This window comes from Hoplias malabaricus, chromosome 18 (genome assembly GCF_029633855.1).
Source record: "Hoplias malabaricus isolate fHopMal1 chromosome 18, fHopMal1.hap1, whole genome shotgun sequence".
NCBI classification, from domain to species: Eukaryota; Metazoa; Chordata; class Actinopteri; order Characiformes; family Erythrinidae; genus Hoplias; species Hoplias malabaricus.
This window is the reverse complement of record NC_089817.1, coordinates 754,542-778,618: the sequence shown is the minus strand read 5'-3', so window position 1 is coordinate 778,618 and position 24,077 is coordinate 754,542. Positions and strand designations below refer to the sequence as shown.

Genomic DNA, 24,077 nt, shown 5'->3' with positions numbered 1-24,077 from the left:
ACACACTCTATCAGATTGACTGAGGAGGAGGACAGTGCTGTTCCTTCAACTCCCACATCCCTCAGTTCTCCTGCCGCTCGTGGGAATCAAACCTACCACCCTTTCAGCCCTCTTTCTTTAACCATTAGACCACTGCTCCCCCATCAGAATCCAATGACATTTTGCAGAAAAGTGTAACTGAGTTTTTAACCCTATCATTTACCACTGAGAGCCACAGCAGCAATAAAAACAACCTATTCATTCACATCACTGAGACGTTCTGGGTTTAACCACGACTGCAAGCGGTCACTGTGTGCTCTAAATCCACTGGTTCAGACCCTTTCTGATCACACTTACCTTTTAAACACGTAGACGGACACCATCCAGACACAGATACATTTAAATGCAGAGTGTAAACAGGATCATTACTGCTGCAAATCAGGAGAGAGACTGTGCCTTTAATCCTGCTGGGCAGATGGGCATTTCAAAGTCTGAATGTTCATTTCACAGCCGGATGCTTCTATCACAGAGATAAAGTCTCTCACAGACCATTGGGTGTGCTGTTCAAGTTATTGACTACACACACGGTTTGTGTCCAGCTTTAATAGGCGTCTGAGTTTATGAACAGCACTCCTACGCGTTGAAGGGCTCATTAATCATGTTGTTCTTCATCGCAGCAACATGGGTACATATCTATTCACATCTATTCGTGTCTGTTCACGGACAGGAGCCTGAGATGTTATCCTCATGGCTCAGGGGGTGGCACTGGTGTTAAATGTGCTGCGTTTAGGGGAATTTTATTCACGTTTGTGTTTTTTTTAGTGTCTAATTTACAGGGAGGGGGGCACTTGAGCCGTGTTGTTTCCTGCTGGCCGCGTGAGAGAGAAAGAAATGTATTCTGGGCCAAAAAGCAGAATGGCGTGGGTTGGTGTGTGTAGGAGTGGAGGGAGGTTGGGGGGGATGGCATGCAGGAGCATCCTCAGGCTTCTTCTGACCTTCACACACACACTCACACACACTCACACACACACACACTGAGCCAACAAACTTCTTTCCCACTAGGTCTTAACTGCCCACTTTGAAGACTGCAGCACTCGTTTTAATGCGCCACCTGCTGGATCCGAGCTGAACTCATCAGTAACACATCAATTAACACGTTGATTACTAGCTCTTTAGGAATGTAGATAAAAGTCATTGTTCTCCAAACATCTGATTTAAAAGGAGCCCTCCTGGTAATAATGAATGTACCCAACTTAAGAGAGCAGTACACCTCAGAAGAAAGTGATGTTTATAAGCAAAGCTTGACATGTGCTTTCAAGTTCTACAGTGCGCTACTTCCTGAACAGAGCTCCCCATGGCACTATCTTTTTGTTTTGAGACTCCTCCCCTGACAGAGATTGATTCCCTGCACTGCGTTAGCTTCTAGCATTGACGTGACACACGCTGACTTTTGTCAGAAAGAAAGCACACTTAAGTTATGTTCCTTTGGAAACACTAATTTGTACTGAATCACTACTAATATGTAATTTAAATTATATTAAGTTATATACACTGAGTGTACTAGTCTGTAATATTTTGTCAAGTCAGGGGTGGACGACTACTGACGTGCAGACTGACCAATTAAATTTTTACAGAGACGGTTATCGACCAATAACGGTAGCTCTACAGTCAGACCGTCCAATCAGAAGATTTTAGGCTACTTCACCACGCCCCCTTCTCACTCAAGCGAACCAATCGGAGTAGGGGAGGGGCGGGACTAGTTTGTGAATGAAACTTCTCGAAGTTCTATGTAAGCTCTAGAAAAAACAACATCCCGGACGTTTGTGAAATTCCGCCCGGACATTTTTTTAAGTCTAAAAAAGAGGACATGTCCGGGTAAAAGAGGAAGTCTGGTCACCTAGTCAAGTGAAATACATTTCTCTGAGATGACTGCCTCAACTCTAAAACCCATTAGATGAGCTTAAAGTATTAAAAAAATATAAAATAAAATCACAAATATAAACAAATAATCAGACCCTGTCAAAATAATCACTAATAAAACTTATGCTATATATAAAGTGTTCTTACAGAGATGCAGAATTAACATATGACTAGCACACACAGTATACAGTATATTAAGTTTAACGTAATGTAATTTAAAATTACAAATTAGAAATGATTTAGTACAAATTAGGCGTTCAAAAATAGTACACTTTCTGTACACTTTCTTTTCCCCCCAAATGAGCTACTAAATGTGCACTTAATTTTAAACAAATATGTGGCAAATTTTAAGCATATTTCATTTCAAGTTGTGGCAATGACTTTAGTAATAATTTAGTCATGGCCATCACTTAGCAAGATGTGAGATAATTAACTGTGACGGTCGAGTCAACTTAACTATCTAGCTCCCTCAGTTTATTATGATTTAGGGACACCAATGCTTTGCTAAGTCATCAGGTTTATTTAGAAGACATGTCACCAGTGGGGCTCCATAAACATATAACAAACACTAAAATCCTAATGTAGTTGATCAGTTAAGGCATATTGGTGTCTTAATTTGTTATTTATGTATAATATAAAAGAATTATATGTTACATGCAGCAAGCTAATTAGCAGTTTATACTCTGCCAGTTTAGCTTTACACTAGTCTACTACGGCTAATTAGCTAACAGTGATTAGCAGCATGTCTAAAATCATCACACACACATCTCACACTGTGTGGAGTTGTAAATAACCTTTTGACTTCTTAATGTGGTCACTGACACTGCATAACACACTGTTGTCTATAAAACCTGGACAAAAGCACACAGGTTTGCTAAAAACAGTGTTAGCATCAATGTGCACGTTTGTCTTTGTTTATATGTTAAGTATTATAAACAATGCCATTAGAGTAACAAGTCTACTCAACTCTATTGAGATTATTCAACAAAGTACACAGTTTGAGGTCACTGCATGATGATTTAGTCATGTTGTTTGCAAATATGTAGCTACATTAGCATTGTGGCTAAAACTTCAGACACCAAACATGAATTTGTTGATTGACTACATTTGTCAAAAACTGCACAAACTACTCATACTCAAGAATGATTCTGGATTTCGTGGTGTCTGAAATTTGTGATTATGTGATTAATACTGGCAACACTGCTCCCCTAATTTGAATATCCTGAAGTTATTCAGTGTTTACACATTTCTGTTAGACGTCTCGCCCTAAAGGCCACAGAGGGAGAAAATATGGAAGGAAAGGCAGAGGCAGATGGATCTCCAGACACAGATCTGGTTCCACAAGCCCAAAGATGAACCACGTGGTGTTTTAGAGGACTGAAAGGCAGTGTGTAATTAAACAGAGGGCTACTCTAGAGCTTTAGCTTTAGCTATTTTAGCTTTAGCAGTCATCCTTTGGTTCATGGAAGCAAAGTCAGGTCGAGTTTAATCAGTGTCTGATCTGATTAAAGGATTCAAATCATCACACTCATGCAGCAATGGCAGGAAAAAGACCCTCCTTCATTAATAATTGAAATTCATTTCGAAAAAAAAAATGTATGCTTTAAAAGTGTGATTATATAAAAACCTGGGTTGCAGTTGTGTGTTTATGAAAGAGAAACTGGAAAAGTGCAATGATTTTTTTCAGGAAAAGTGGATGTGTAAAAGTTAAATATGAATTCAAAAAAATTGCAAATAAGCTTCTACAAAAAACACTGTTCAAAAACTGGAATCACTTATTATTATTATTATTATAGCTTGTTATTATTAAGTACCTCTGAGTATGTTAAAAACTAGACGCCAAAATGTGATGTTACACTGACTTACTGATAAAATAAATAAACAGCTAATATCAGTTGATACTGCGCAGTTTTCTCGTAATCTACAGCTCTGGTCATCGTCCAAAAATATTATATTAGGTTTGTGTTATACATTTATTTGAACTAAATCAGTTTAACTTTGGGATGCACATTCATTTATAATATTTAGAGATTTATTGACCCTTATTTGTGTCTATTCTAATTTATTGATGTATGTTGTTGTTGATGTATGTGACACTAGGTTACTGCCACCGCCATCGTACCGTGACCCTCATCCTTTACTGCGTTAATAAACGTTCTGTCAGTATCAGGATTTTATAAATGCGTACGTAACGTTGATATTATAACAACATGCTTTTTAAATACATCCGATTTTGACATTGGCTCATATTTGTTGTGATTCCAAGCTTTTGAACTGTAGTGCGTTTACCCTAAAACCAAAAGGAGCCCTGGGTGGTAGTTTCCATGGTGATAAAATCAGTGTTAGTAAATAAAGAGTAATAAAAGCCAGTATGAATTTCACTTATCAAATGAGGGAGTTGAGTAGTGGTGCGGACTCAGATCGTTGGGTAGAAAGACAAGCTTTCAGTCGCATGCACACAGCAGAGTGTGTATCTGGAGGCCGGGGCGGAGGGACTTACTTCCGGGCTCTATGGCATTGTGTCGACACAAATAGGAAAGAAAGGAACATAAAAACAGACAAATGAATCATCGCAACATCAGTTCAAATGTGGTATGATCAGTTAATACACACATACACAAACACACACACACAGATACACACACACACACACACACACCACTCTTATCAAATTATTCCTTCTGTTATGTTGTATTAATAACCCCTTCAAAACCACAGAGAGAAAATCTCTCTGGCATTAGGTACACGGTTCATCCCACGTTGCCAAATTGGCACAGAATCCCTTCACTCAAGCGGGTGCCAATACCATTAAAAACCCTTGCCACTGATGAGTTATTGTCTTACACAGAATGGAAACGCTGCAGTGACGTATTTTTCTGCATGACCTTCGCTAATGGAGCACACATGGAGGTGTATCGAATGGTAAACGAAGTATGAATAACATCTTGGCATCGCCGGGTTATTATTTCCACTCCCACAAAACCTGGCTCCTTTCTCTTCGAATGAGGTGAGACCTATAAAGCCCCCAATAAAAGCCTGGGTGGCATTTATAAAACATATTTAAAATCCCTAGTAAAACTGGACAAGAAACAAAATGGTTTGTAGGTTGTTTTTTTAAAAAAAAAAAAATATATATATATAAAAGAAATGTTTGGGCTTGTTCTGGCGCTGCGCGTATCTACAGAACCACACTGGACTCCTCCTGCCTGCTGCTTTACCAACAAACATTAAACACAGATTAAATTAGAGCAAAACTGGGAATATTCTAACCCTTTAGGTTCTCTGTAACGTCAGCAGTGTTTGATTAATTACTTTAGAGCGAGTCTCGGTTTTGGAGTTTTCCTCTGGTTATTAGTTCGTCAGGGAGTCTCCCCTGATCTCAGCCAGTGCCACATGCCTCTGGAGGATGGGGCTAATCTTATGCTTCAGTGATGGCAACCCACGCTCCTTTTCGAACTACAGCTAATGGAACAGCACTGAACAGATTAACACACTGGACTGTGATCAGCAGCAGACACGTGCCAGTGCTGGGTAGAAACACGAGGGAAGGGATGGGGGGGGGGGGGGGGGCATCGCCCGGGATCAATTTGCTCCGTATTCTAAAGTGAATTTTTAGAGCTGTAAAAGGGCAAGACGTTTCAGTTGATGTCTAATGCCTTTTGGTTGACGAAGGACTGAATATGTCAGAGTGAGTTTCACACACTGAGCTTCAATAAACAAAAGAAAACCACTATCACAATTTGCATTAATCAATGTGTGTTCCATTAAAACCAAGTGATACCGGAGTGTGTGCTCTGACCCAGACTCTCACTAACTACTCCTTAGAGACGCAGCAGGTGGTATATGGACAAATACACACACACACACACACACACACACACACACACACACACTCACATACAGTCTTCAATTACAGCACACCACAATCAGACAATGTCAGAACTCGAGGCACATAGACACACAAACACACACACACACTGTTTAATATTAATGGCCTCATGAATACAGAGATCTGACCATTCAAGGATTTCTGAGAAAGCCTTGCCTTCTTTAGCAATTAATGGTTCATCTTTAAAATTTGTAATATTTAAAATTCATAATTCATTAAACAACGAGCGCGGAGAAATAAGAGCACTGAGTAAAAACGGAGAAGAAAGAGAACAGAGTGAAAACGGCTAAAAACCAGAGCTTCTGCTCCTCGCTCCTCACTGCTGTGCGCTCGGGGTCGGGGTGAACAGCGAGCGGCTCATTATCATTTAAAGGAACAGACACACCCTGCCCTTGTCTCGGTCATCATTTCTCTTTCTGTTTCCTTTCTCTCTCTTTCATTCTTCATCTCTTTGTCTTTCTCTCTCACACTTTTGTTTCTCTCTCTCTCTCTCTCTCTCTCTCTCTCTCTCTCTCTTTCTTCCTTTCACCTTCCCACTCTGTCTTTCTCACTTCCAAACAGTTCCCCTGGTGTCACAGAGACATTAGGACAGGTAACCTTCATCCCTTCTTCTTCCTCGTCCTCGCAGCCTGTCATCAGCTCCTGCTCCTATTAAACCCCAGCTGATCTGAGGCCAGCTGTTCTGTCTCTCTCTCTCTTTCTCTCTCTCTCTCTCTCTCTCTCTCTCTCTCTCTCTCTCTCTCTCTCTCTCCCCTCTCTCTCTCTTTTTGAACAATCACTCACAGGACTAATTAGACCTGGGTGGGGCAACAGAAATGACTGAGGGGTAAAAATACCTTCATCTAGTCATAAAAAGTTAATTACATACGTTATGCTCTCACTCACTCACTCACAAACCTACTTACACACTCACTCAATCACCTATTCACTGTCGTCCTCACCCCTTCATATTCAGCAGGCAGAAATATTGCTCTCCTCCATCTCTCTCCACACTGAACAAACGTGGGCTCCAGCCCGGAGAGACAGAATGATGGAGAGACTGAGACAGAGAGACGGAAATCAATGGGTACTGGGTAAATACAGCAGAGAGAGAGAGAGAAAGAGAGAGAGAGAGAGAGAAGGGGAAACTAAGTAAAATTGAGAAGGAAAACGAGGAGATAGAGAGAATAGAAAAACAACAAAGAGAAGAAATCAAACCGATGAAAACAAAATTAAAGGAGTGGAGGGTAAAAGACTGAGACAGAGAGGGAGGTAGAGAGGGAAATACAGATAGAAAGAGAATAAATGAAGATGGAGGAAAGAAAGAAAGAAAGAAAGAAAGAAAGAAAGAAAGGAGAGAGTGTGATGAAGAGCCAAAACACTGATGAAATGCTGGAGCCTCCACTTCATCATGAATCTTTATGACTCTGGAACAAGGCCAGTTTTCCCAAAGGAGAAGTTGGGTCAGAAATCTGCCCAGCGTTTACAGAGGAAGAGACACGCCTTCTTTACCGCGGCAACTCAGAAACATCTGCCCTGCTACAGTCGGCCCAGTCAACACAAACTCACAGAGCAGCGCCACATAGTGCTGAACCGCGCCTCGTGAATTAATCTCCAACTCTGCCTCGGCTGGAGGAGTGTAGAGCACAGCGCCTCTGAACACCGCAGCAGTAGATGTAGGACATGTAGATGTAAAGTCAGAGACTGTAGCTCATGTGTCAGCCGTCCTCTTGTCCTTCGTCAGTGGACACAGGACACTCTCAACTATTTTCGGTCCAGCAGTGACACTGAGGGGTTTAAAAACTCCAGCAGCACTGCTTTGTCTAAAGTGGTGGTGGTGTGTTAGTGTGTGTTGTGCTGGTGTAGAGTGGATCAGACACAGCAGTGCTGCTGGAGTTTTTAAACCCCTCAGTGTCTGGACCGAGAACAGTCCACCGACCAAAAACATCCAACCGACAGCGTCCTGTGTCACTGATGAAGGACTAGAGGACGAGCGACACACACTGTGCAGCGACAGATGAGCTACTGTCTCTGACTCTACATCTACAAGGTGGACCATCGAGGGAGGAGTGTCTCACAGAGTGGACAGAGAGTGGACACAGGGTTTAAAAACACCAGCAGCACTGCTGTGTCTGATCCACTCTACACCAGCACAACACACACTAACACACCACCACCACGTCAGTGTCACTGCAGCGCTGAGAATGATCCACCACCACATCACACCTGCTCTGTGGGGGTCCTGAGCGCTGAGGAACAGGGGGAAAGAGGGGTCTAACAAAGTATGCAGAGCAAACATGGACTACGTTCTGTGATTGTAAAACTACAATGAGAACCCAAAAATGGACAGGGACCTAAAGGAGCTCACTGCTGGGCAGTGCTGTATGAGACTTCTGAAATGAAGGTGCTGGAATGACTTATTACTAATGTTTATAACGAGAGGTGAATTCTAATGTCTTCTAATTAGCATGCTGTCATTTACATAATTAGGCTAATAAGGCGCTAGCATCTGTTAGCATGTAAATTCAGGAACAGTCTTTGTAGAAACAGGAAGACTGTTACAAGGAAACTATGGAGAGAAAATTCAAAGTATCCTTTGAAGCTTTTCTATTGGTCTATTTTTCATGAAAGTTTCCCCACAATGCAACAGTTTACTCCTGTGTTTAAATGATGTGGGAAAAAAAATCGAAAAAATAGAGATGCTTTTTCTTGACAGTGACAAAACACACTCATAAGGCTAAACATGCTAGCCTTATTGACTTGTGAACACACACACACACACACACACACACACACACACACACACATACACACACAGCAATACCCACAGGACAAAAATACATTATTTCTAAGTAAAAAATAAAATGCATTATCGAGCCATGGCACTTTGCCCATTAATCTTTTACTGTAGCGTGTGATGTATGCATCCCGACTGGACGTTAGCCAGCTCGCTAATGAGTACGACAAGAGTACGACTGCTCACTCTTGGCATTTTCCTTCTGCTCCCAAGCCTCGGAAAGAGCTGGGAAAGTGGCACTAACTCACTCTGACGTATCAGGAGAGGATGTCTAAATCTGCCCTGAAACAGCAAGAAGGCTGCTTGCGATTAGCATAAGTTAGCATGTCACTGAATAAATGCGGATATCGACTTTCCATAGTAAATCAAAGCTGTCGGAGGAAGGAGTGCTGTAAAAACAAGCTGAAACAATGAGAAGTGAACGTGGGCTGCTGAAGTGATTTATGACCCTCGAGGGTCAGTAGGTTCACTTTCTGCTAGAGCTGCCCCAGCCAACTGTAGGCTCTCTTACTGTCAAACAGCAGCGTCTAAGAGCGACAACAGCTCAGTAACAGAGCGGTAAGCCATGAAAACACACAGAGCAGCACCACCTAGAGCTGAAGCATGTGTAGCATGTCAAAACACAAATCTATAATTTTATTTGTTTATTTAATTTGTTTCTTGGCCTCATTCATTTTCCTTCTTTCTCCCTTTCCCTTCTCTATCTCTATTATCTTTCCTCCAAATCTATCGTTTTCCTTTTTTCTCTTCATCTCTTCTCTGTCTCTCTTTCTCACTCTTGTTTCTGTCTCCCCTTTTTTCTGCATGTTACTAGGTTTCCCTCCTTTCTTTAGTGTTCTTTCACCTCTCTTTTTCTCTATTGCTCTTAACCTTATTTCTCTCCGTCACTCGCTCTCTGTGTGAATTGGAACAGAGTGAATTGTAAACACTGTCGCGCCGTTGCTCTTTCGCTCCATGTTCCACATCCGCTCAACTCAGGCCACAAACTTTCAAACTGCTTTTACAGTGTTTCAGCCGTGTCCTCAAACACAACACACATCTCCCTCGAGTCAGAAACACATTACAGCGGAGATTATTTAAACACCACACAGTTCACTGCTGATAAAATCATCACCAAATATACAGCTCAGAGAGAGAGAGAGAGGGGGAGAGAGACAGAGAGGGAGAGAGAGAGAGAGAGAGAGGGAGATAGAGAGAGAGAGAGAGGGAGAGAGAGAGGGAGAGAGGGAGAGAGAGAGAGAGAGAGAGAGAGAGAGAGACGGAGAGAGAGAGAGAGAGAGAGAGAGAGAGAGAGAGAGACAGAGAGAGAGAGAGAGAGAGAGAGAGAGAGAGATTAGTTTGAACAGAGGATGAGAGTTAAATAAACAGTTTTATCAGAAATGTACAGAGGGTGTGAAAACAGAGACAGAGAGAGAGAGTGAGAGAGAAAGAGAAACAGACAGAGAGAGAGACAGAGAGAGAGAGAGAGAGAGAGACAGGGAGAGAGAGAGACAGGGAGAGAGAGAGACAGAGAGAGAGAATGAGAGAGACCGAGAAAGAGACAGACAGAGAGAGAGAGAGAGAGAGAGAGAGAGTCTGAATGTGAAAGGAGAGAGAATGAAAGCAGGTGAAAATGCTGTGGTCATGAAAACTGAAGCAGGGCGATGGCAGGACACACGAGATCAGGACAAGATCCGGAGAGTTCTCCAGTTTTCTCAGAAATGTTTCTGATCTCGGATCAGTTTCCCCTCGTTTCTGTGTGAACCTCTGCTCTGCCGTCCCTCAGGCCTCACCCTCTTTGTCAGCGCGACTTATCTCCGTCTGACGATTTTTTTTAAAGCAGAGGTAAATAACACTGGGCTTCGGCTGAAGTGACTTTAATGTCCAGCTGATGTCTCAGAGGGATGTCTTCTGACAGTGAGATGTGATCAGATTTTACAGATAATCAAACACCCTGCTATAGGTTACATTCAGTCCAAGCAGGTCGAGCTGAGTGTCGTTCAAGTGCAGTCTCATATAAATGAAGGTCTGAATCAAGTGACGAGTCATTTAAAAGTGAGTCTGATTCAGGATGTGAGTTCAGGGTCTGAATCCATTAAAGGTGCTGTTCACGATTTTAATCCAAAACACTTTATAAAATTCTGAGAATGTTTCCTCACCATTTTCTGGTCTCCAGTCTTTTCACTGAAAAAAGATCCGTTGTTTATACACAACCCTGGCTCTATAAACGTGTCTATGTCCAAAACGACTCAGGTGTTCTCTCTCTGAATGTTGAAACATGAACAGAGATGAGGATGCTGCTCTATTCCTGCTCCATAGGTGGTTAACACTGACTTATTTTTGTTGATTCCTCCCACAGTCCAAAAACACACTTTGGTAGGTGGATTGGAGACTCTAAAGTGTCCGTAGGTGTGAGTGTGTGAGTGAATGTGTGAGTGTGTGTCGCCCTGTGAAGGACTGGCACCCCCTCCAGGGTGTGTTCCCGCCTTGTGCCCAGAGACTCTGGGTAGGCTCCGGACCCACCGTCGCCCTGAACTGGATAAGGGTTACAGACAAGTTACACTTCAACCACCAACAAGCTACACTCGCTTCACACCGCTCCACCTTAAAAGACTCGGAGGATCTGAACGAAAACAAACACAAGGGGCAGTTTGTGTTGTCATGAGGACAGCCATGTAGGGAGTCATTTAGGGACGTATTAGGGAGTCGAGTCACAATTCGTTTGAAGGGTCAGAGAGTGATTTGAGAGTCATGAGTCAGGTCTGAGTCACTGATTCATATCCCAGTGTCTGATCAGGATGATTCAGAATTAATGTCTAAGGGAATGAATGATTCATTTTTTCGTTTTCTGTTGACGGTTCATGAACGTGTCCTCGAAACGCCAGCCTTCAAGACGAAAAGTAAATGAATGCCAACTGTGCCAACTCACGCTCCCACACACACACGCACACACACACACAAGGGTTGAGAGCATTTCTGCTTCTGCATCTCCAAGTAATGAAGTGTGGATTTGAGCGAGTGCGGCTTTTAGACGCTGTATAAACGTCAAGAGAAATTACGGATGACTGTGAATCACTGAGCAATCCAGGATTCAGGCTTTAGACCTCACTCACAGCTCACTCTCGACTCATCGCCAACTCACTCTCAGCTCATTCTGGACTAACTGTTGGCTTCCTCAAGGCTCACTCTGCACACACTCACACATTCCTTCACACACTCACTCTCAGCTCACTCTAGGCTCACTTTCAGCTCATTCTGGGCTCACTCTGAGAATCATTGGGAGTTTCCATGGTCTCAGAGCTGAGATACACAAACATGACATTCTTACACTCATTTACTGTTAAAAAATAGTCTGAAAATAAAGCTTCCGATGTTATAACGTCATTAAAAGCAAAGCAAACATAAATCCAACATTGTACAGCACTTCTACAGCACTCTCTCCATCACAGCCTTGCTGTAATGCGTCTGATCACACTTACTGAAGCTTTACAAATAACACACAGGGTTACATCTGATCTGCACTATGTCAGGAAAGCTACACTATGTGTCCAAAAGTTTGTAGACACCCCTTATAATCACAGATATCCTCTACTTTACGCTTGTGAAGGATGTCTAGAGCAGCTGCACATGATCCTAAGGGACTCATGCTCAGTGCCAAATAAAGCCCCCGAGCACCAGGCTGTGCAGCAGTGGAACTGGATCCTCTCTGGAGTGACGGAGGTCCAGATGACAGCTCTGGTCCAGAACAAATTCTACAAAGGCAGTGCCTGACCTCACTAATGTTAATGTGGCTGAATACTGTCAAAGGGCTCGTATAAACCCACCCCAGAATACAAGCTGTTGCTGCAGCAAACACAGGACAAACTCCTGTTATATCTATTGGTGTCTGCATACTTTTGGCCACGCTGTGTATTAAATCCAACATGAGGAGCATTAGTCAGTATCTTATAGAGATAAGACCACCACAAATCCAACCTCAGAACGAGCAGAAACTCCTGAGGAAAGGCCTGATCTGTTCCAGTAAACCTGCCTCCCTCAGCTACAGGTGTCAAACAATTCAGATTTCAGCTGCGTGTCCTCACACAGAAGACTGGACGCTCACAGAGAAGACAGGACACTGTGAAGGACACGTGTGCTAAACTGGAGGGGACGGGGGCTACGTACTGGTGAATGGCTTGGAGGAATTTCCTCTGATGCTTCCTGACCCTGGCGTGGTCCATCTTCCTCACCAGTTTGGTGTTCTTGTAGATGAGCCAGGTCTCCCTGAGAACGTTAGCAGCCGTGTTTTTCACCTGCGGCAGAGAAAGGAACATTATCATGTGCAGTTCTGCAATTACATACTGTAGTCCATCTGTTGCTCTGTTGCTTCTTCATTGACCAGGACCCCCACAGAGCAGGTGTGATGTGGTGGTGGATCATTCTCAGTGCTGCAGTGACACTGACGTGGTGGTGGTGTGTTAGTGTGTGTTGTGCTGGTGTAGAGTGGATCAGACACAGCAGTGCTGCTGGAGTTTTTAAACCCTGTGTCCACTCTCTGTCCACTCTGTGAGACACTCCTCCCTCGTTGGTCCACCTTGTAGATGTAGAGTCAGAGACAGTAGCTCATCTGTCGCTGCACAGTGTGTGTCGCTCGTCCTCTAGTCCTTCATCAGTGACACAGGACGCTGTCGGCTGGATGTTTTTGGTCGGTGGACTGTTCTCGGTCCAGACACTGAGGGGTTTAAAAACTCCAGCAGCACTGCTGTGTCTGATCCACTCTACACCAGCACAACACACACTAACACACCACCACCACATCAGTGTCACTGCAGCGCTGAGAATGATCCACCACCACATCACACCTGCTCTGTGGGGGTCCTGAGCTTATTGTACTAAAGAGTAAATGCGAATGATAAATATAAATGGTTAAAATTTTAAAGCCACCTCTGTTGTAAATCCAGTGTTGAGCAATGTTAGCATGTGCTAGTGTTTAAAAACGACCAAAAGCGTATATATATTTAGTTAATCGGGGATCCCTCTCAGTCCACATGCTTTTTGGGAAAAAGGTCATGCCAATTTGTTAGCAACATTAGCCTCGTAGCTGTTGTGTAAAACTACAAGCTTCTGACCCAAAACATGTCTCAGCTCTTCAATTACATTTGGGATAAAAGAGGACTTCCCACGGGAAGGACACTCCCTGGACTGTGCTGTAAATACAGAGCTCTAATCTGACACACAGCTGGCGCTGAGACCTGACCATCGACCTGCTATCGATCCCAGAATCACTAGCATCTATGTATCGCTCGTCAATCATCAACTAGTCCCTGTGTTTTTACTACACCAGCACTTCGCTGGCCACTTCACTTCACTTTAGTTCACTTACTTCCCTTTAATTAGCTTCATTTCACTTGAATTCTCTGTACTTCACTTCATTTGCTTCGATTCACCTTTTACTTCACATCATTTTAGTTCACTTCACTTCCCTTCCGTTCACTCTGCTTTCCCGTAGTTCACTTACTCTTTTCGTCAGCTGCGTGTCCATCATAAAGTTATGAACATGTTTTTCGGCTTTGGTTAATTCCAGTTTTTTTGCCACCACGGCCACCACCAAAGCAGTGCATCCGGCGCCCTGAGGCACAGCGAACAAACAAAACAAAATAAACCAAATCAAATCAAAACACAACCAAATAAACCGAGTCCCACAACAACACAATGAATGATTTTGGGCTTGGATTCATTAGAAATCACAATACTTTCATGACATTCGTTATCAAAACAGTGCCAAATCCGCTCAAATCCTGCCTTATTTTCCTGAAATACAGACTTGGTTTTGTATTCATTTGTGTCCTGTACAACTTATATTTATTTGTCAGTCCTTTAAAACAACTAGCTGCATTAGAAATTCGGCCCACAGACCTGGTTAGCTTTAGCTAGTTCTGCTAATACCACAAGAAACAGTCTGAAAAGAAGTGAAACCTCTTCCTGAACTCACCATGATCCCAGTGAGGAGACACACTCCTTTGCCACAGTACGTGTTCGGGACCATGTCCCCGTATCCGATGGTTAGAAAAGTGATCGAGATCAACCACATGGCTCCTAAAAAGTTGCTGGTTACGTCTTGGTTGTCATGGTACCTGAAAACACACGCAGGGGGTACAAACATCATGGATCAATATACAGCATAATACTAATGTACATTCACTTTATGGCCACTTCATCACGGTGGTGTACTGTTTGAGACTTTTTCTCCCCAGTCTTAGTCACTGAGACATTTCCAGGGAGGGGCCAAGTCTCCCTCAAATCACATGATGACACCAAGCTTCCTCTGAAGCTCGACACGCTTGGAGGAGAACATTAACAACCCAGTACAAAGGGTAAAGGGTAAAGTCTGACTGAGTGCCTGTGTGAACAGAGCCAGGAAGTGTCTGGAGAATCGTGCCGTGTACCCAGCATGTGTCGCACAGACGCCGCCCCACCTCTACACTTCTTAATCTGTGAGGATGAATCTGACTCAGAAATCTTCCTGCTGTGTGCCACGTGTGTGAAAGGACAGGGCCCCTCTGTGCAGGTGCGTGCTCCTCCGGTTTGTAAGCCCAGGAGAAGAGCATCTGCGAAACTAAATGTAAACGCAAATGAGGAAAGACTTCTGACTGGCTGCTGTAACTCACACAGGTTCGTGGAAGTCTGGCCGCTGCAGTTCTGCGGTAACCTTCCCTTTAAAAAGCTAATTGAAGGATCTGAGAGCCTCCAGAGACGTTTGTCCTGGTTTCTGCGGCGTCTCTAAACGCTGTTTAAAAGGTTACTACCCATCATTCACAGCACCCTCAGGAACAGAACGTGATTCACAGAAAGCAACTGCGACAGCAGCTCAGACACAGCAGAGTTATAGAGACTTATAAAGAGTTACAGAGTGACGTAGACGTAGTGAACCAGTCTTCCACTAACAGCCATTCCTTGTGATTGAGGCATTGTCCTAAAAATAGTTGCGATAAATGATATTACTGTTACTTTAAGACCACGGATATAAACATAATGTAACAGCACAATAATGCAATTACACACCTTTCTTTAAAGAGCATTGAATCTTAGTCATTAGGAATATTCAGATATTAGAACTGGAATATAAGACATGTTTAAATATCCTGAATAAATAAAACATAAACCAAATAGAACACATAACGGCTCCAGAGCTGAGAGACCAGAGAAAACCAGGGAAAACCAGGGAACAGAACCGAGTGAGTGGCCTTTATTCTTATGTAAACGCATATAAAGATCCTCGATCATGCGATGAGTTAATGATGTAATTACTGTGACAGCTGTAGTGACAGAGTGGAGTTAGTGATGTTATAGTGATAGACTTATCTGGAGTGATCTGTGCCCTTCTTTGCCACCTGTTGCTAACACAATGCCACTGGGCAGTTTACAGTATTCACACCAAGTGCAGTTTAACAGACGATAAAACACACGTCAGGTTGGAAAAGGAACACACGTACGTTAACGGCGTCTTTCACACTGTCGTCATTTTTTTAAATTCAAACTCGTCCTATGCTTTGCCTTGTAGGGAAACGTTAAACCCAGGCCGACCAATCACAACATCAAGCATTAAGATGGCGTCAGAACACCTCGTTCATGTAAAGCCCTGAACTCTCTGTGTTGTCACCTCTTCTGTAGAATGGTGGGAACCCAGTGTGTGTTAAAATTAAAACGATCCATTCATCATCGCTGCTGCTGATCCTCTAAGAATCCAGTGCTTCTTCCTCTTCCACTGTCTTCCCACAATTACAGAGTGTTTACACACAAATAGTGGACTTAGTCCATCTTTAAGGTACCACTTCAAAACAAGACGACATTATAAATGTTCATCAGTGTTTTATAAATCTGTTTAATACCTGGTTATTAATTAGGTTGTAAACACCTTAAGGGTCATTAATAATCATTTATAACACAGAGATAAAAAGGGGAACAGTGACTTTGTTTTCCTCTAAAGTTCAGAACGTACCGAAAACGTCAAAGTCATTTCACATTATAAGAGGGTACTTGATTAAACTTGGCCGTTAAAGGGTTAATGTCGTCTGATGGAGAAGACAGAGGAAGGTCAGTATCCAGAGGTCTGAGGTTTAAAAGTGTGGATGGATGTGGGTTCACAATTTGGCAAAGAGCAGGTCATTGTTGCGCTTTCATTTCACTTTCATCATTTTAATGTTTTTTACAACTTAATAAATAACCGTTAATAAACAGATTGTAGACCATTTATAAAGCTTTATAAGTGTAGTTTTATTCTACAGTGGGATTGTGTGTAATAAAATATATACTTTTTTTTTTCAGAAAACTGACTTGGTGTGAATAGTCCCTAACAGAACACAGACTGCCCAGATCTGTCACATCAGCTGAGAGACACCTGTGCTATCCAGCACCATGAGTGGACAGCTGTGCTCTACAGGAGGATGAGAGATCACCGAGGATCAAACTCGCAATCTCTTTATGATGAGGTCAGAGGTAAGACCACAGCTCCACTCTGGAGACTCACAGTCTGACGTTTGACCTCGGCATAAAGAACCGAAACCCCGCGGTGAAGCGCGAGAGGGACGTGATCGGAGGCACCTTTCGCAGGCTCTGACGGTCCAGGCGGCGATGATCCAGAGCGAGATGGTGAAGACCAGCAGCACGGTGCCGGGGCAGATGGTCATCAGCGTCTTCATGACGAAGCGCGTGTTGAAGTTGATCTTGTTGAGCGCGCCGATGCTGCGGGACGAGGCGTCCGTGAACAGCTTGCTGTGCAGCAGCATGACGCGGGCGATCAGGTACAGGCGCAGGAACATGGGGATGGACAGGATGATGTCCACGTCCGCGTCTGTCTTGGACGAGGTGTAGTAGAAGGCCAGCCGCGCCGTCCAGGTGAAGGTGTACTTGCCCGGGATGGGGTGGATGGCACACACCAGGATCTCCAAGCAGATGAAGAAGATGCGCTCGTACGTCATGGCTATCCTCCAGTCGTCTGCGGCGTTGTCCACCATGAACAGCTGAGAGAGAGAGAGAGAGTGACATAACATTAAAACCACCTCTTTGTTTCTACACTCACTGTCTATTCTCTGAGCTCTGCTGACCACCACATGTGGCTCTGCATACTTTTTTAAAATCCCCAGGGGGTTCTTACTTGCTCAGGACCCCCACAGAGCAGGTGTGATGTGGTGGTGGATCATTCTCAGCGCTGCAGTGACACTGACGTGGTGGTGGTGTGTTAGTGTGTGTTGTGCTGGTGTAGAGTGGATCAGACACAGCAGTGCTGCTGGAGTTTTTAAACCCTGTGTCCACTCTCTGTCCACTCTGTGAGACACTCCTCCCTCGTTGGTCCACCTTGTAGATGTAGAGTCAGAGACAGTAGCTCATCTGTCGCTGCACAGTGTGTGTCGCTCGTCCTCTAGTCCTTCATCAGTGACACAGGACGCTGTCGGCTGGATGTTTTTGGTCGGTGGACTGTTCTCAGACCAGACACTGAGGGGTTTAAAAACTCCAGCAGCACTGCTGTGTCTGATCCACTCTACACCAGCACAACACACACTAACACACCACCACCACGTCAGTGTCACTGCAGCGCTGAGAATGATCCACCGCCACGTCACACCTGCTCTGTGGGGGTCCTGAGCGCTGAGGAACAGGGGGGAAAGGGGGCTAGAAAGTATGCAGAGCAATAGAAGGACTACAGTCTGTAGTGCTGCTGTGTGGAGACAGTGGAGCCTTTCCTGTAGAAACAGCTCCCACTCTTCTGGGAAGGCTTTAATGTAGATGATGGAACATAGCTGTAAAAATTTGTTAGCATTCAGCCAGGAGGTCCGGGACTAGACGGGGGATAAGTTCTGGAGATGTTTGTCATGATATAAATGTTGCTTCCAAACATCGGTGGTCCACCCTCTTCCCCGAAGGGCATGTGGCGCTATGAAGAAACACCATTCTGTCCATTTCAGCACCCAAGCCCTGGTTTAATCAGGCCCTGTAATCTCACCACTCCTTCCCTCTCTAACTCATCCCTCCATCCACCCTGTTTCTCTCCTCTGTCACATTCCTCCAGAATAAAAGCCCCCACTCCTCTTCCCCCAGATCAATAAATATCCCCCCAAACGGATTCAGAGCTGGAGAGTTGTCAAATCACTCGGAAACACACACACACACACACACACACACACACACACTCATCCGCGGCAGTCTTTCACCCCAAGGTTCATCCCCCTCTCCGCCAGAGGCAGATATTTCACCAGCAACATGCAGCAGTCAGCACAATACACACAACACCTCTCTCTCTCTCTCTCTCTCTCTCTCTCTCTCTGTCTCCATCTCTCTCTCCCACTCTGTCTCCATCTCTCTCCCTCCCTATCTCCATCTCTCTCCCTCTCTCTCTTCTCTCTGTCCTCCCTGCATCCCAACCCCCCCCACCCCCCGAATTGGTTTTTAAAGGGTTAACTCCGCACGGTGTCCTGGGGCAGACGGTGACACAGACTGAGCTCATTACTGAAATGAGGCAGTGTTTAACAGAGAGAGCGAACACTCGAACAGACACTCGAGGATCTGAGGCGCCTCTCTGACTCTGTGAAGACTTCACTCAAACAAAAAGCCTCTAATCCTCCATTTGTTTCTGAATTATTCCCTCGTTCTTGTTCCTGACCGAGTGAAACACATCCGGACGCTTCTGTAATTCAGGAGCCGGCTTCACGAGAGTCTGAGGAGAGCAATCCTTCTTTGATGTGCTTCTGTTTTAACGTCCTACTGAAGAGCAAGGAAACGTGGGCCTGCTTTGGTCAAAACACCACAAGGATGAAACTCCACAGCAAACTGCCCTGTCTAAACAGCCCTGTTCCTTTAAATGATAACGAGCCGCTCGCTGTTCACCCCGACCCCGAGCGCACAGCAGTGAGGAGTGAGGAGCAGAAGCTCTGGTTTTTAGCCGTTTTCACTCTGTTCTCTTTCTTCTCCGTTTTTACTCAGTGCTCTTATTTCTCCGCGCTCGTTGTGTCTGTTTTGCTGCGTTTAACCTCAGACAAGAGGGCGGGGCTATTCTAAATTCTCCACATCTATACACCCATGTATTCCGTGACTGTTTTCCTAACACATCGCCTTTAATGTTTTTCTTAAGGAAGCATGTGTGAATCTGGTCCCTGACCTCATTAATGGCCCTAAAACAGCGAGCTATAAAATAAGAGGAAGGTGTACGATTATAAATCTGACGCTCCACCAAACAGTCCCTCCTCCTTCATCTGTGAATCCCTCATTAAGAAAAAAAAGAAAAAGAAATATCAGCTCCATTCCTGGAAGTGGAATGGGATCCATGACCCAGGTCATATATTTTGAAGGAAACATGCATCACAAAATACTGAAACCAACAGAAACATATCTCAAGGGTTTAATGAGGTGTGTTGGGCTCAAGGACGTTCTGAATCAAATAAAAGGATCAAATTTACACCTCCCCTTTAAAAGCTGCCACCCCACAGCACATTCACTATATAACCCTGTCACCTAGTCACATATAACTCATATACAGCCCACATGAAAACCCCTCAGACTCCAGGGGGTTAAACACTAAACACCCTGCACAGGAATCTGAGCTGCTTCCAATTCTTCTTAAAGTGGACGTATTCTCTTCTCCACAGTGGAACACAGTTCTGTTTCTGTTCTCCCCCTGTGTAAACAGCCCTGTTCAGAACGCCCGCTTTCAGCACCTGTTCCTTTAAATGATAATGAGCCGCTCGCTGTTCACCCCGACCCCGAGCGCACAGCAGTGAGGAGCGAGGAGCAGAAGCTCTGGTTTTTAGCCGTTTTCACTCTGTTCTCTTTCTTCTCCGTTTTTACTCAGTGCTCTTATTTCTCCGCGCTCGTTGTGTCTGTTTCGCTGAGTTTAACCTCGTCTTTGCGCTCTCACATAAACACGGGTCCAGCGCTGTGATTGGACAGACTCAGACGAGGGGGCGGGGCCATTCTAAAGTCTCTGCACTTGACATCAGAAGCAGAGCAGAATCAGAACGACTCGTTTTATCCCGTGGTTTCCCCAAAAAAACCCTGATTGGACGGTCTTGTTTTTCAGTGTGTGAATTGGTGGGCTCCAGATTCCCACTTTAATGTGCACATGCACTGAACAGGAGATCAATATATGTCCTCTTTAATAAATTACTCCAGCCTTAAACGTGAGTGTAACATCGTCCATCTCTAATGTCTCTTCCTTGGGTCACTATCCGTGTGGAGTTCTCACCGCTCATCTCCAGCTGGGTCGGTGTGTGATCAGCTGTGGTGCCCCCTTGAGGGAGCAGCCGAAAGCAGAGCAACAGCTAATAAAATCTGCGAAAGAGTTTGCCTTTTACAGCGTGTGGTGGCCTGTTTTTTGCTGACTCTTCTTTTCTAAGAGTCTAAAAATTTCAGATGGCCATGGTAGATAACAGTGATGAGTTAGGAACATTCTCCTCTTGGACACATCTTTCCGTCTCTCTCTCTTTTGAGGTTTATCTGCGGAGACATGGCTCTGGTCTCGCGGTGTTCACACTCAGATTGGTTTCAGGATCATTTAAGAGCTCAGTGAGAGACCTGACAAGAGGAGGATGCTGTAACACTAATCCTCGCTGTCTGTTGGACTTTCCAGAAGAGTGTCATTTAAAGAGAAGAAAGAGGAGACGGCCGCGAGTGCGCTGAGAAACACGGCGTCTCAGCCTGGGCCCGGGCTGAGAAACAGAGGAGCGTCCCAGCGAACGGAGGAGAAAAAAGCTTTCGTTTATTGAGGGCAATCACCTCCTGTCACGAAAACGCTTTGAGGGAAGAGAAAGAGTGCGCTGCTTCAAAACGCAGCAATTAAACATTTAAGGTGGGTTATGTGAGGAAAGCTCCTCAGCAGCTCCAACTAATCACGTTAATGGACGCAGTGCAACACAATCCTTAGGAGTTCTTCACCTCACAGTGATCAGATATTCTCCCTCGGTTGCACTGCTGCTCTTATACGGAACGCTCCACTTATATCAACGTTCAGGGGGTTATTTTAATGGGAATAACCACAGTTCGGTGTCACTCCTGTCACAGCTAAATACACATAAACCTATAGGAATAAAGTGATCCAAACTCAGAGGGGGAGCCACAATCAACCTGCGACTGAGCTCTGTCTGTGATACGATACACTTTAGTGTCAGATTCCTCTGAAATTTGTCTTGCATCAGAGCGGCTCCAGTAACAAAGAAGGGAAGGGAGTGAGGGTCATTTCACAAACGTCTACAAACAATTTTTTAAAATGTTTTACAACAACAAACTTAACAAAAACACCAGAGATGCCCTTGAAACAAAGCTGTATTATTACAGAAGTGCAAATCCAAACAGTTCACTACTGAGGGTCAAACGAGCTCTTAAACCTATATATGTGTGTGTGTGTGTGTGTAAGAATATATATATATTTTGTATATGATGCTGTTTCTCCTGAGGAATTCTGGGAGATTACCTTTAAATCTGTTGAGCCATAAGCGAGCAACTTTACAGCAGCTGCACTAATAAATTTAACATTGTAAAACAATATTGTCCTAGTTTTCTCCCGCAGTGACGGTTTAAAATGAACATATTCTCCCTCATTTCCTCCAGGAGCGAGGGGCGAGGAGCAGAAGCTCTGGTTTTTAGCCGTTTTCACTCTGTTCTCTTTCTTCTCCGTTTTTACTCAGTGCTCTTATTTCTCCGCGCTCGTTGTGTCTGTTTTGCTGAGTTTAACCTCGTCTTTGCGCTCTCACATAAACACGGGTCCAGCGCTGTGATTGGACAGACTCAGACGAGGGGGCGGGGCCATTCTAAAGTCTCTGCACTTGACGTCAGAAGCGGAGCAGAATCAGAACGACTCGTTTTATCCCGTGTGTGTGTTGGTGGCCTCCAGATCCTCACATTAATGTGGAAATGCACTCAAAAGAATATTTAATAATATATCCATTTAAGATCCTCTCATTACTCAGTGTGTGTAGAGGACTTTAGGCTTTTTATATCGATGTGTATCTCCAGTGTCAAACTGACGAAGTGGATACTGTAAGACCCCGGCGTGTCCTGAGCGGAGGGTGCAGTGTGTAAAGTGTGTAAATTGGAGCTCCTGCGGTAACAGCTCGTGATTAGCTCATACCGAGCTGTGGCTTTGACAGTGAGGGAGAGCTTCCTGTTGGTAAATGAAGCCTGAAAAACAGGTGAAGATCATCTGTCCTCGCCCCGTGTTTTATTTATGCCTCGGGCCTCAGGAAACCGGCTGCTGACCCTTTGGCACTGACCCCCGCTGCTGCCTTTTGCTGTTGCTATGATTTATTCCTTCATGTCTCAGTGTGGGTTATCTCAGATTAACCTTAGATCAACACTAGTTACTGGAACTCTACCTGCACTTGTTATAAGAGCAAACAGTAACCGTCCGACTGCTCTGAGCCCACCACAACACCTCGGTCAGGAAGAGCATCTAGTGTTGTTTATCAGCCAAACACACATTAGTTGATTAGATTTTTTACATATTTTCTATAATGTGCAGCTCATAATATTATAATGAATTGCTCTCAAGTCCCTGAATGAACAAGTATATGCTCCATAGAGCTCTCCTACACAGAGTCATCTATGGGGGTAATAACACTAGGTCCAGTGCACACACACACACACACACTCTATGGTTCTACGGCTGTGGATGGAGGGGAAATCACAGTCCCCCCTCTTGCCTGTCCTGAGAATCGAACCGGTGACCTTCGAGTCCAGAGCCCACTTCTCTAACTGTAAGGCCACGGCTGCCCCAGAGATTTACCTCTGAGTCCGTGGACTGTGACATTTGACCCATGTTTGAAGAGAAATGTGTATGTCATAACGCACTGTTGCAGAAGTTTTGTGATCCACAGCAAGAGACGATGTAGACACTTTAGAGATCCAAAGACAAGCATTTTTTTAAATACATTTTTTTCCATTTGCTGTTCTCCAGTTTTTTTGCACTCAAAACTGTGTCTATGAAAGTGTAAGAAACCAAAGTGTCTCGGTGCGGTACGCTAGGCTTTCTCTCTCCGCTCACGGCAGAAAAGTGCTATTTTGGAGGACTTTAGACATTGAAGACACCACCAGATGCTGAAATGCATGAACCGAGATGAGGATGTTGCTCTATTCCTGCTCCATAGGGGGGTCACACTGACTTATTTTTGCTGTTACAGTTACATTACTTAAGGTGGAACTGACTCTAAATTCAGGAGAGCGCTAACTGCATGAAAGTAAACACAGAGTGAAAGTGCTACAAAACTAAACAGCTCGAGTTACACATGAGTTTCTGTGGGAATTCAAACAGTGAATAAACACTTACACATGAGTTACCCTTCAGCCACCAACTTTTTGTTTTCCCACAAACACACAGTTCCACCTTAAAAAACGTAGAGCTTCTGAACGTAAACAAACTGGAGAGAACAGCGTTTACTCACAATCGTAGACATCCCCTTTAATATATACATTGACCCTCGTGTCCAGAAAAACCCAGCATGAGACACCACTGAGATCTCCACTCAAACTCCAGAGGAGACACAGAGGACCTTCCTGGACTCTGTCTCTTAG

General features: G+C 44.2%; 1 protein-coding gene across 2 annotated transcripts in view; it reads right to left on the bottom strand.

The window, feature by feature from the left end:
* The window catches only part of kcnn2 (potassium calcium-activated channel subfamily N member 2), a 51,337-nt gene that overhangs the window by 11,537 nt on the left and 15,723 nt on the right, over window positions 1–24,077 (bottom strand). Inside the window, exons 2-6 of one of the 2 annotated variants that reach the window (XM_066651101.1) lie at window positions 17,124–17,542; window positions 14,515–14,656; window positions 14,041–14,151; window positions 12,708–12,835; window positions 4,400–4,408 (exon numbers count right to left, since the gene is read on the bottom strand). In XM_066651101.1, coding sequence (XP_066507198.1) covers window positions 4,400–4,408; window positions 12,708–12,835; window positions 14,041–14,151; window positions 14,515–14,656; window positions 17,124–17,536 — 803 coding nt within the window. In that variant the 5' untranslated portion in view covers window positions 17,537–17,542. The remainder of the gene's footprint in view (window positions 1–4,399; window positions 4,409–12,707; window positions 12,836–14,040; window positions 14,152–14,514; window positions 14,657–17,123; window positions 17,543–24,077) is intronic. The other variant, XM_066651100.1, reaches the window with a different exon arrangement.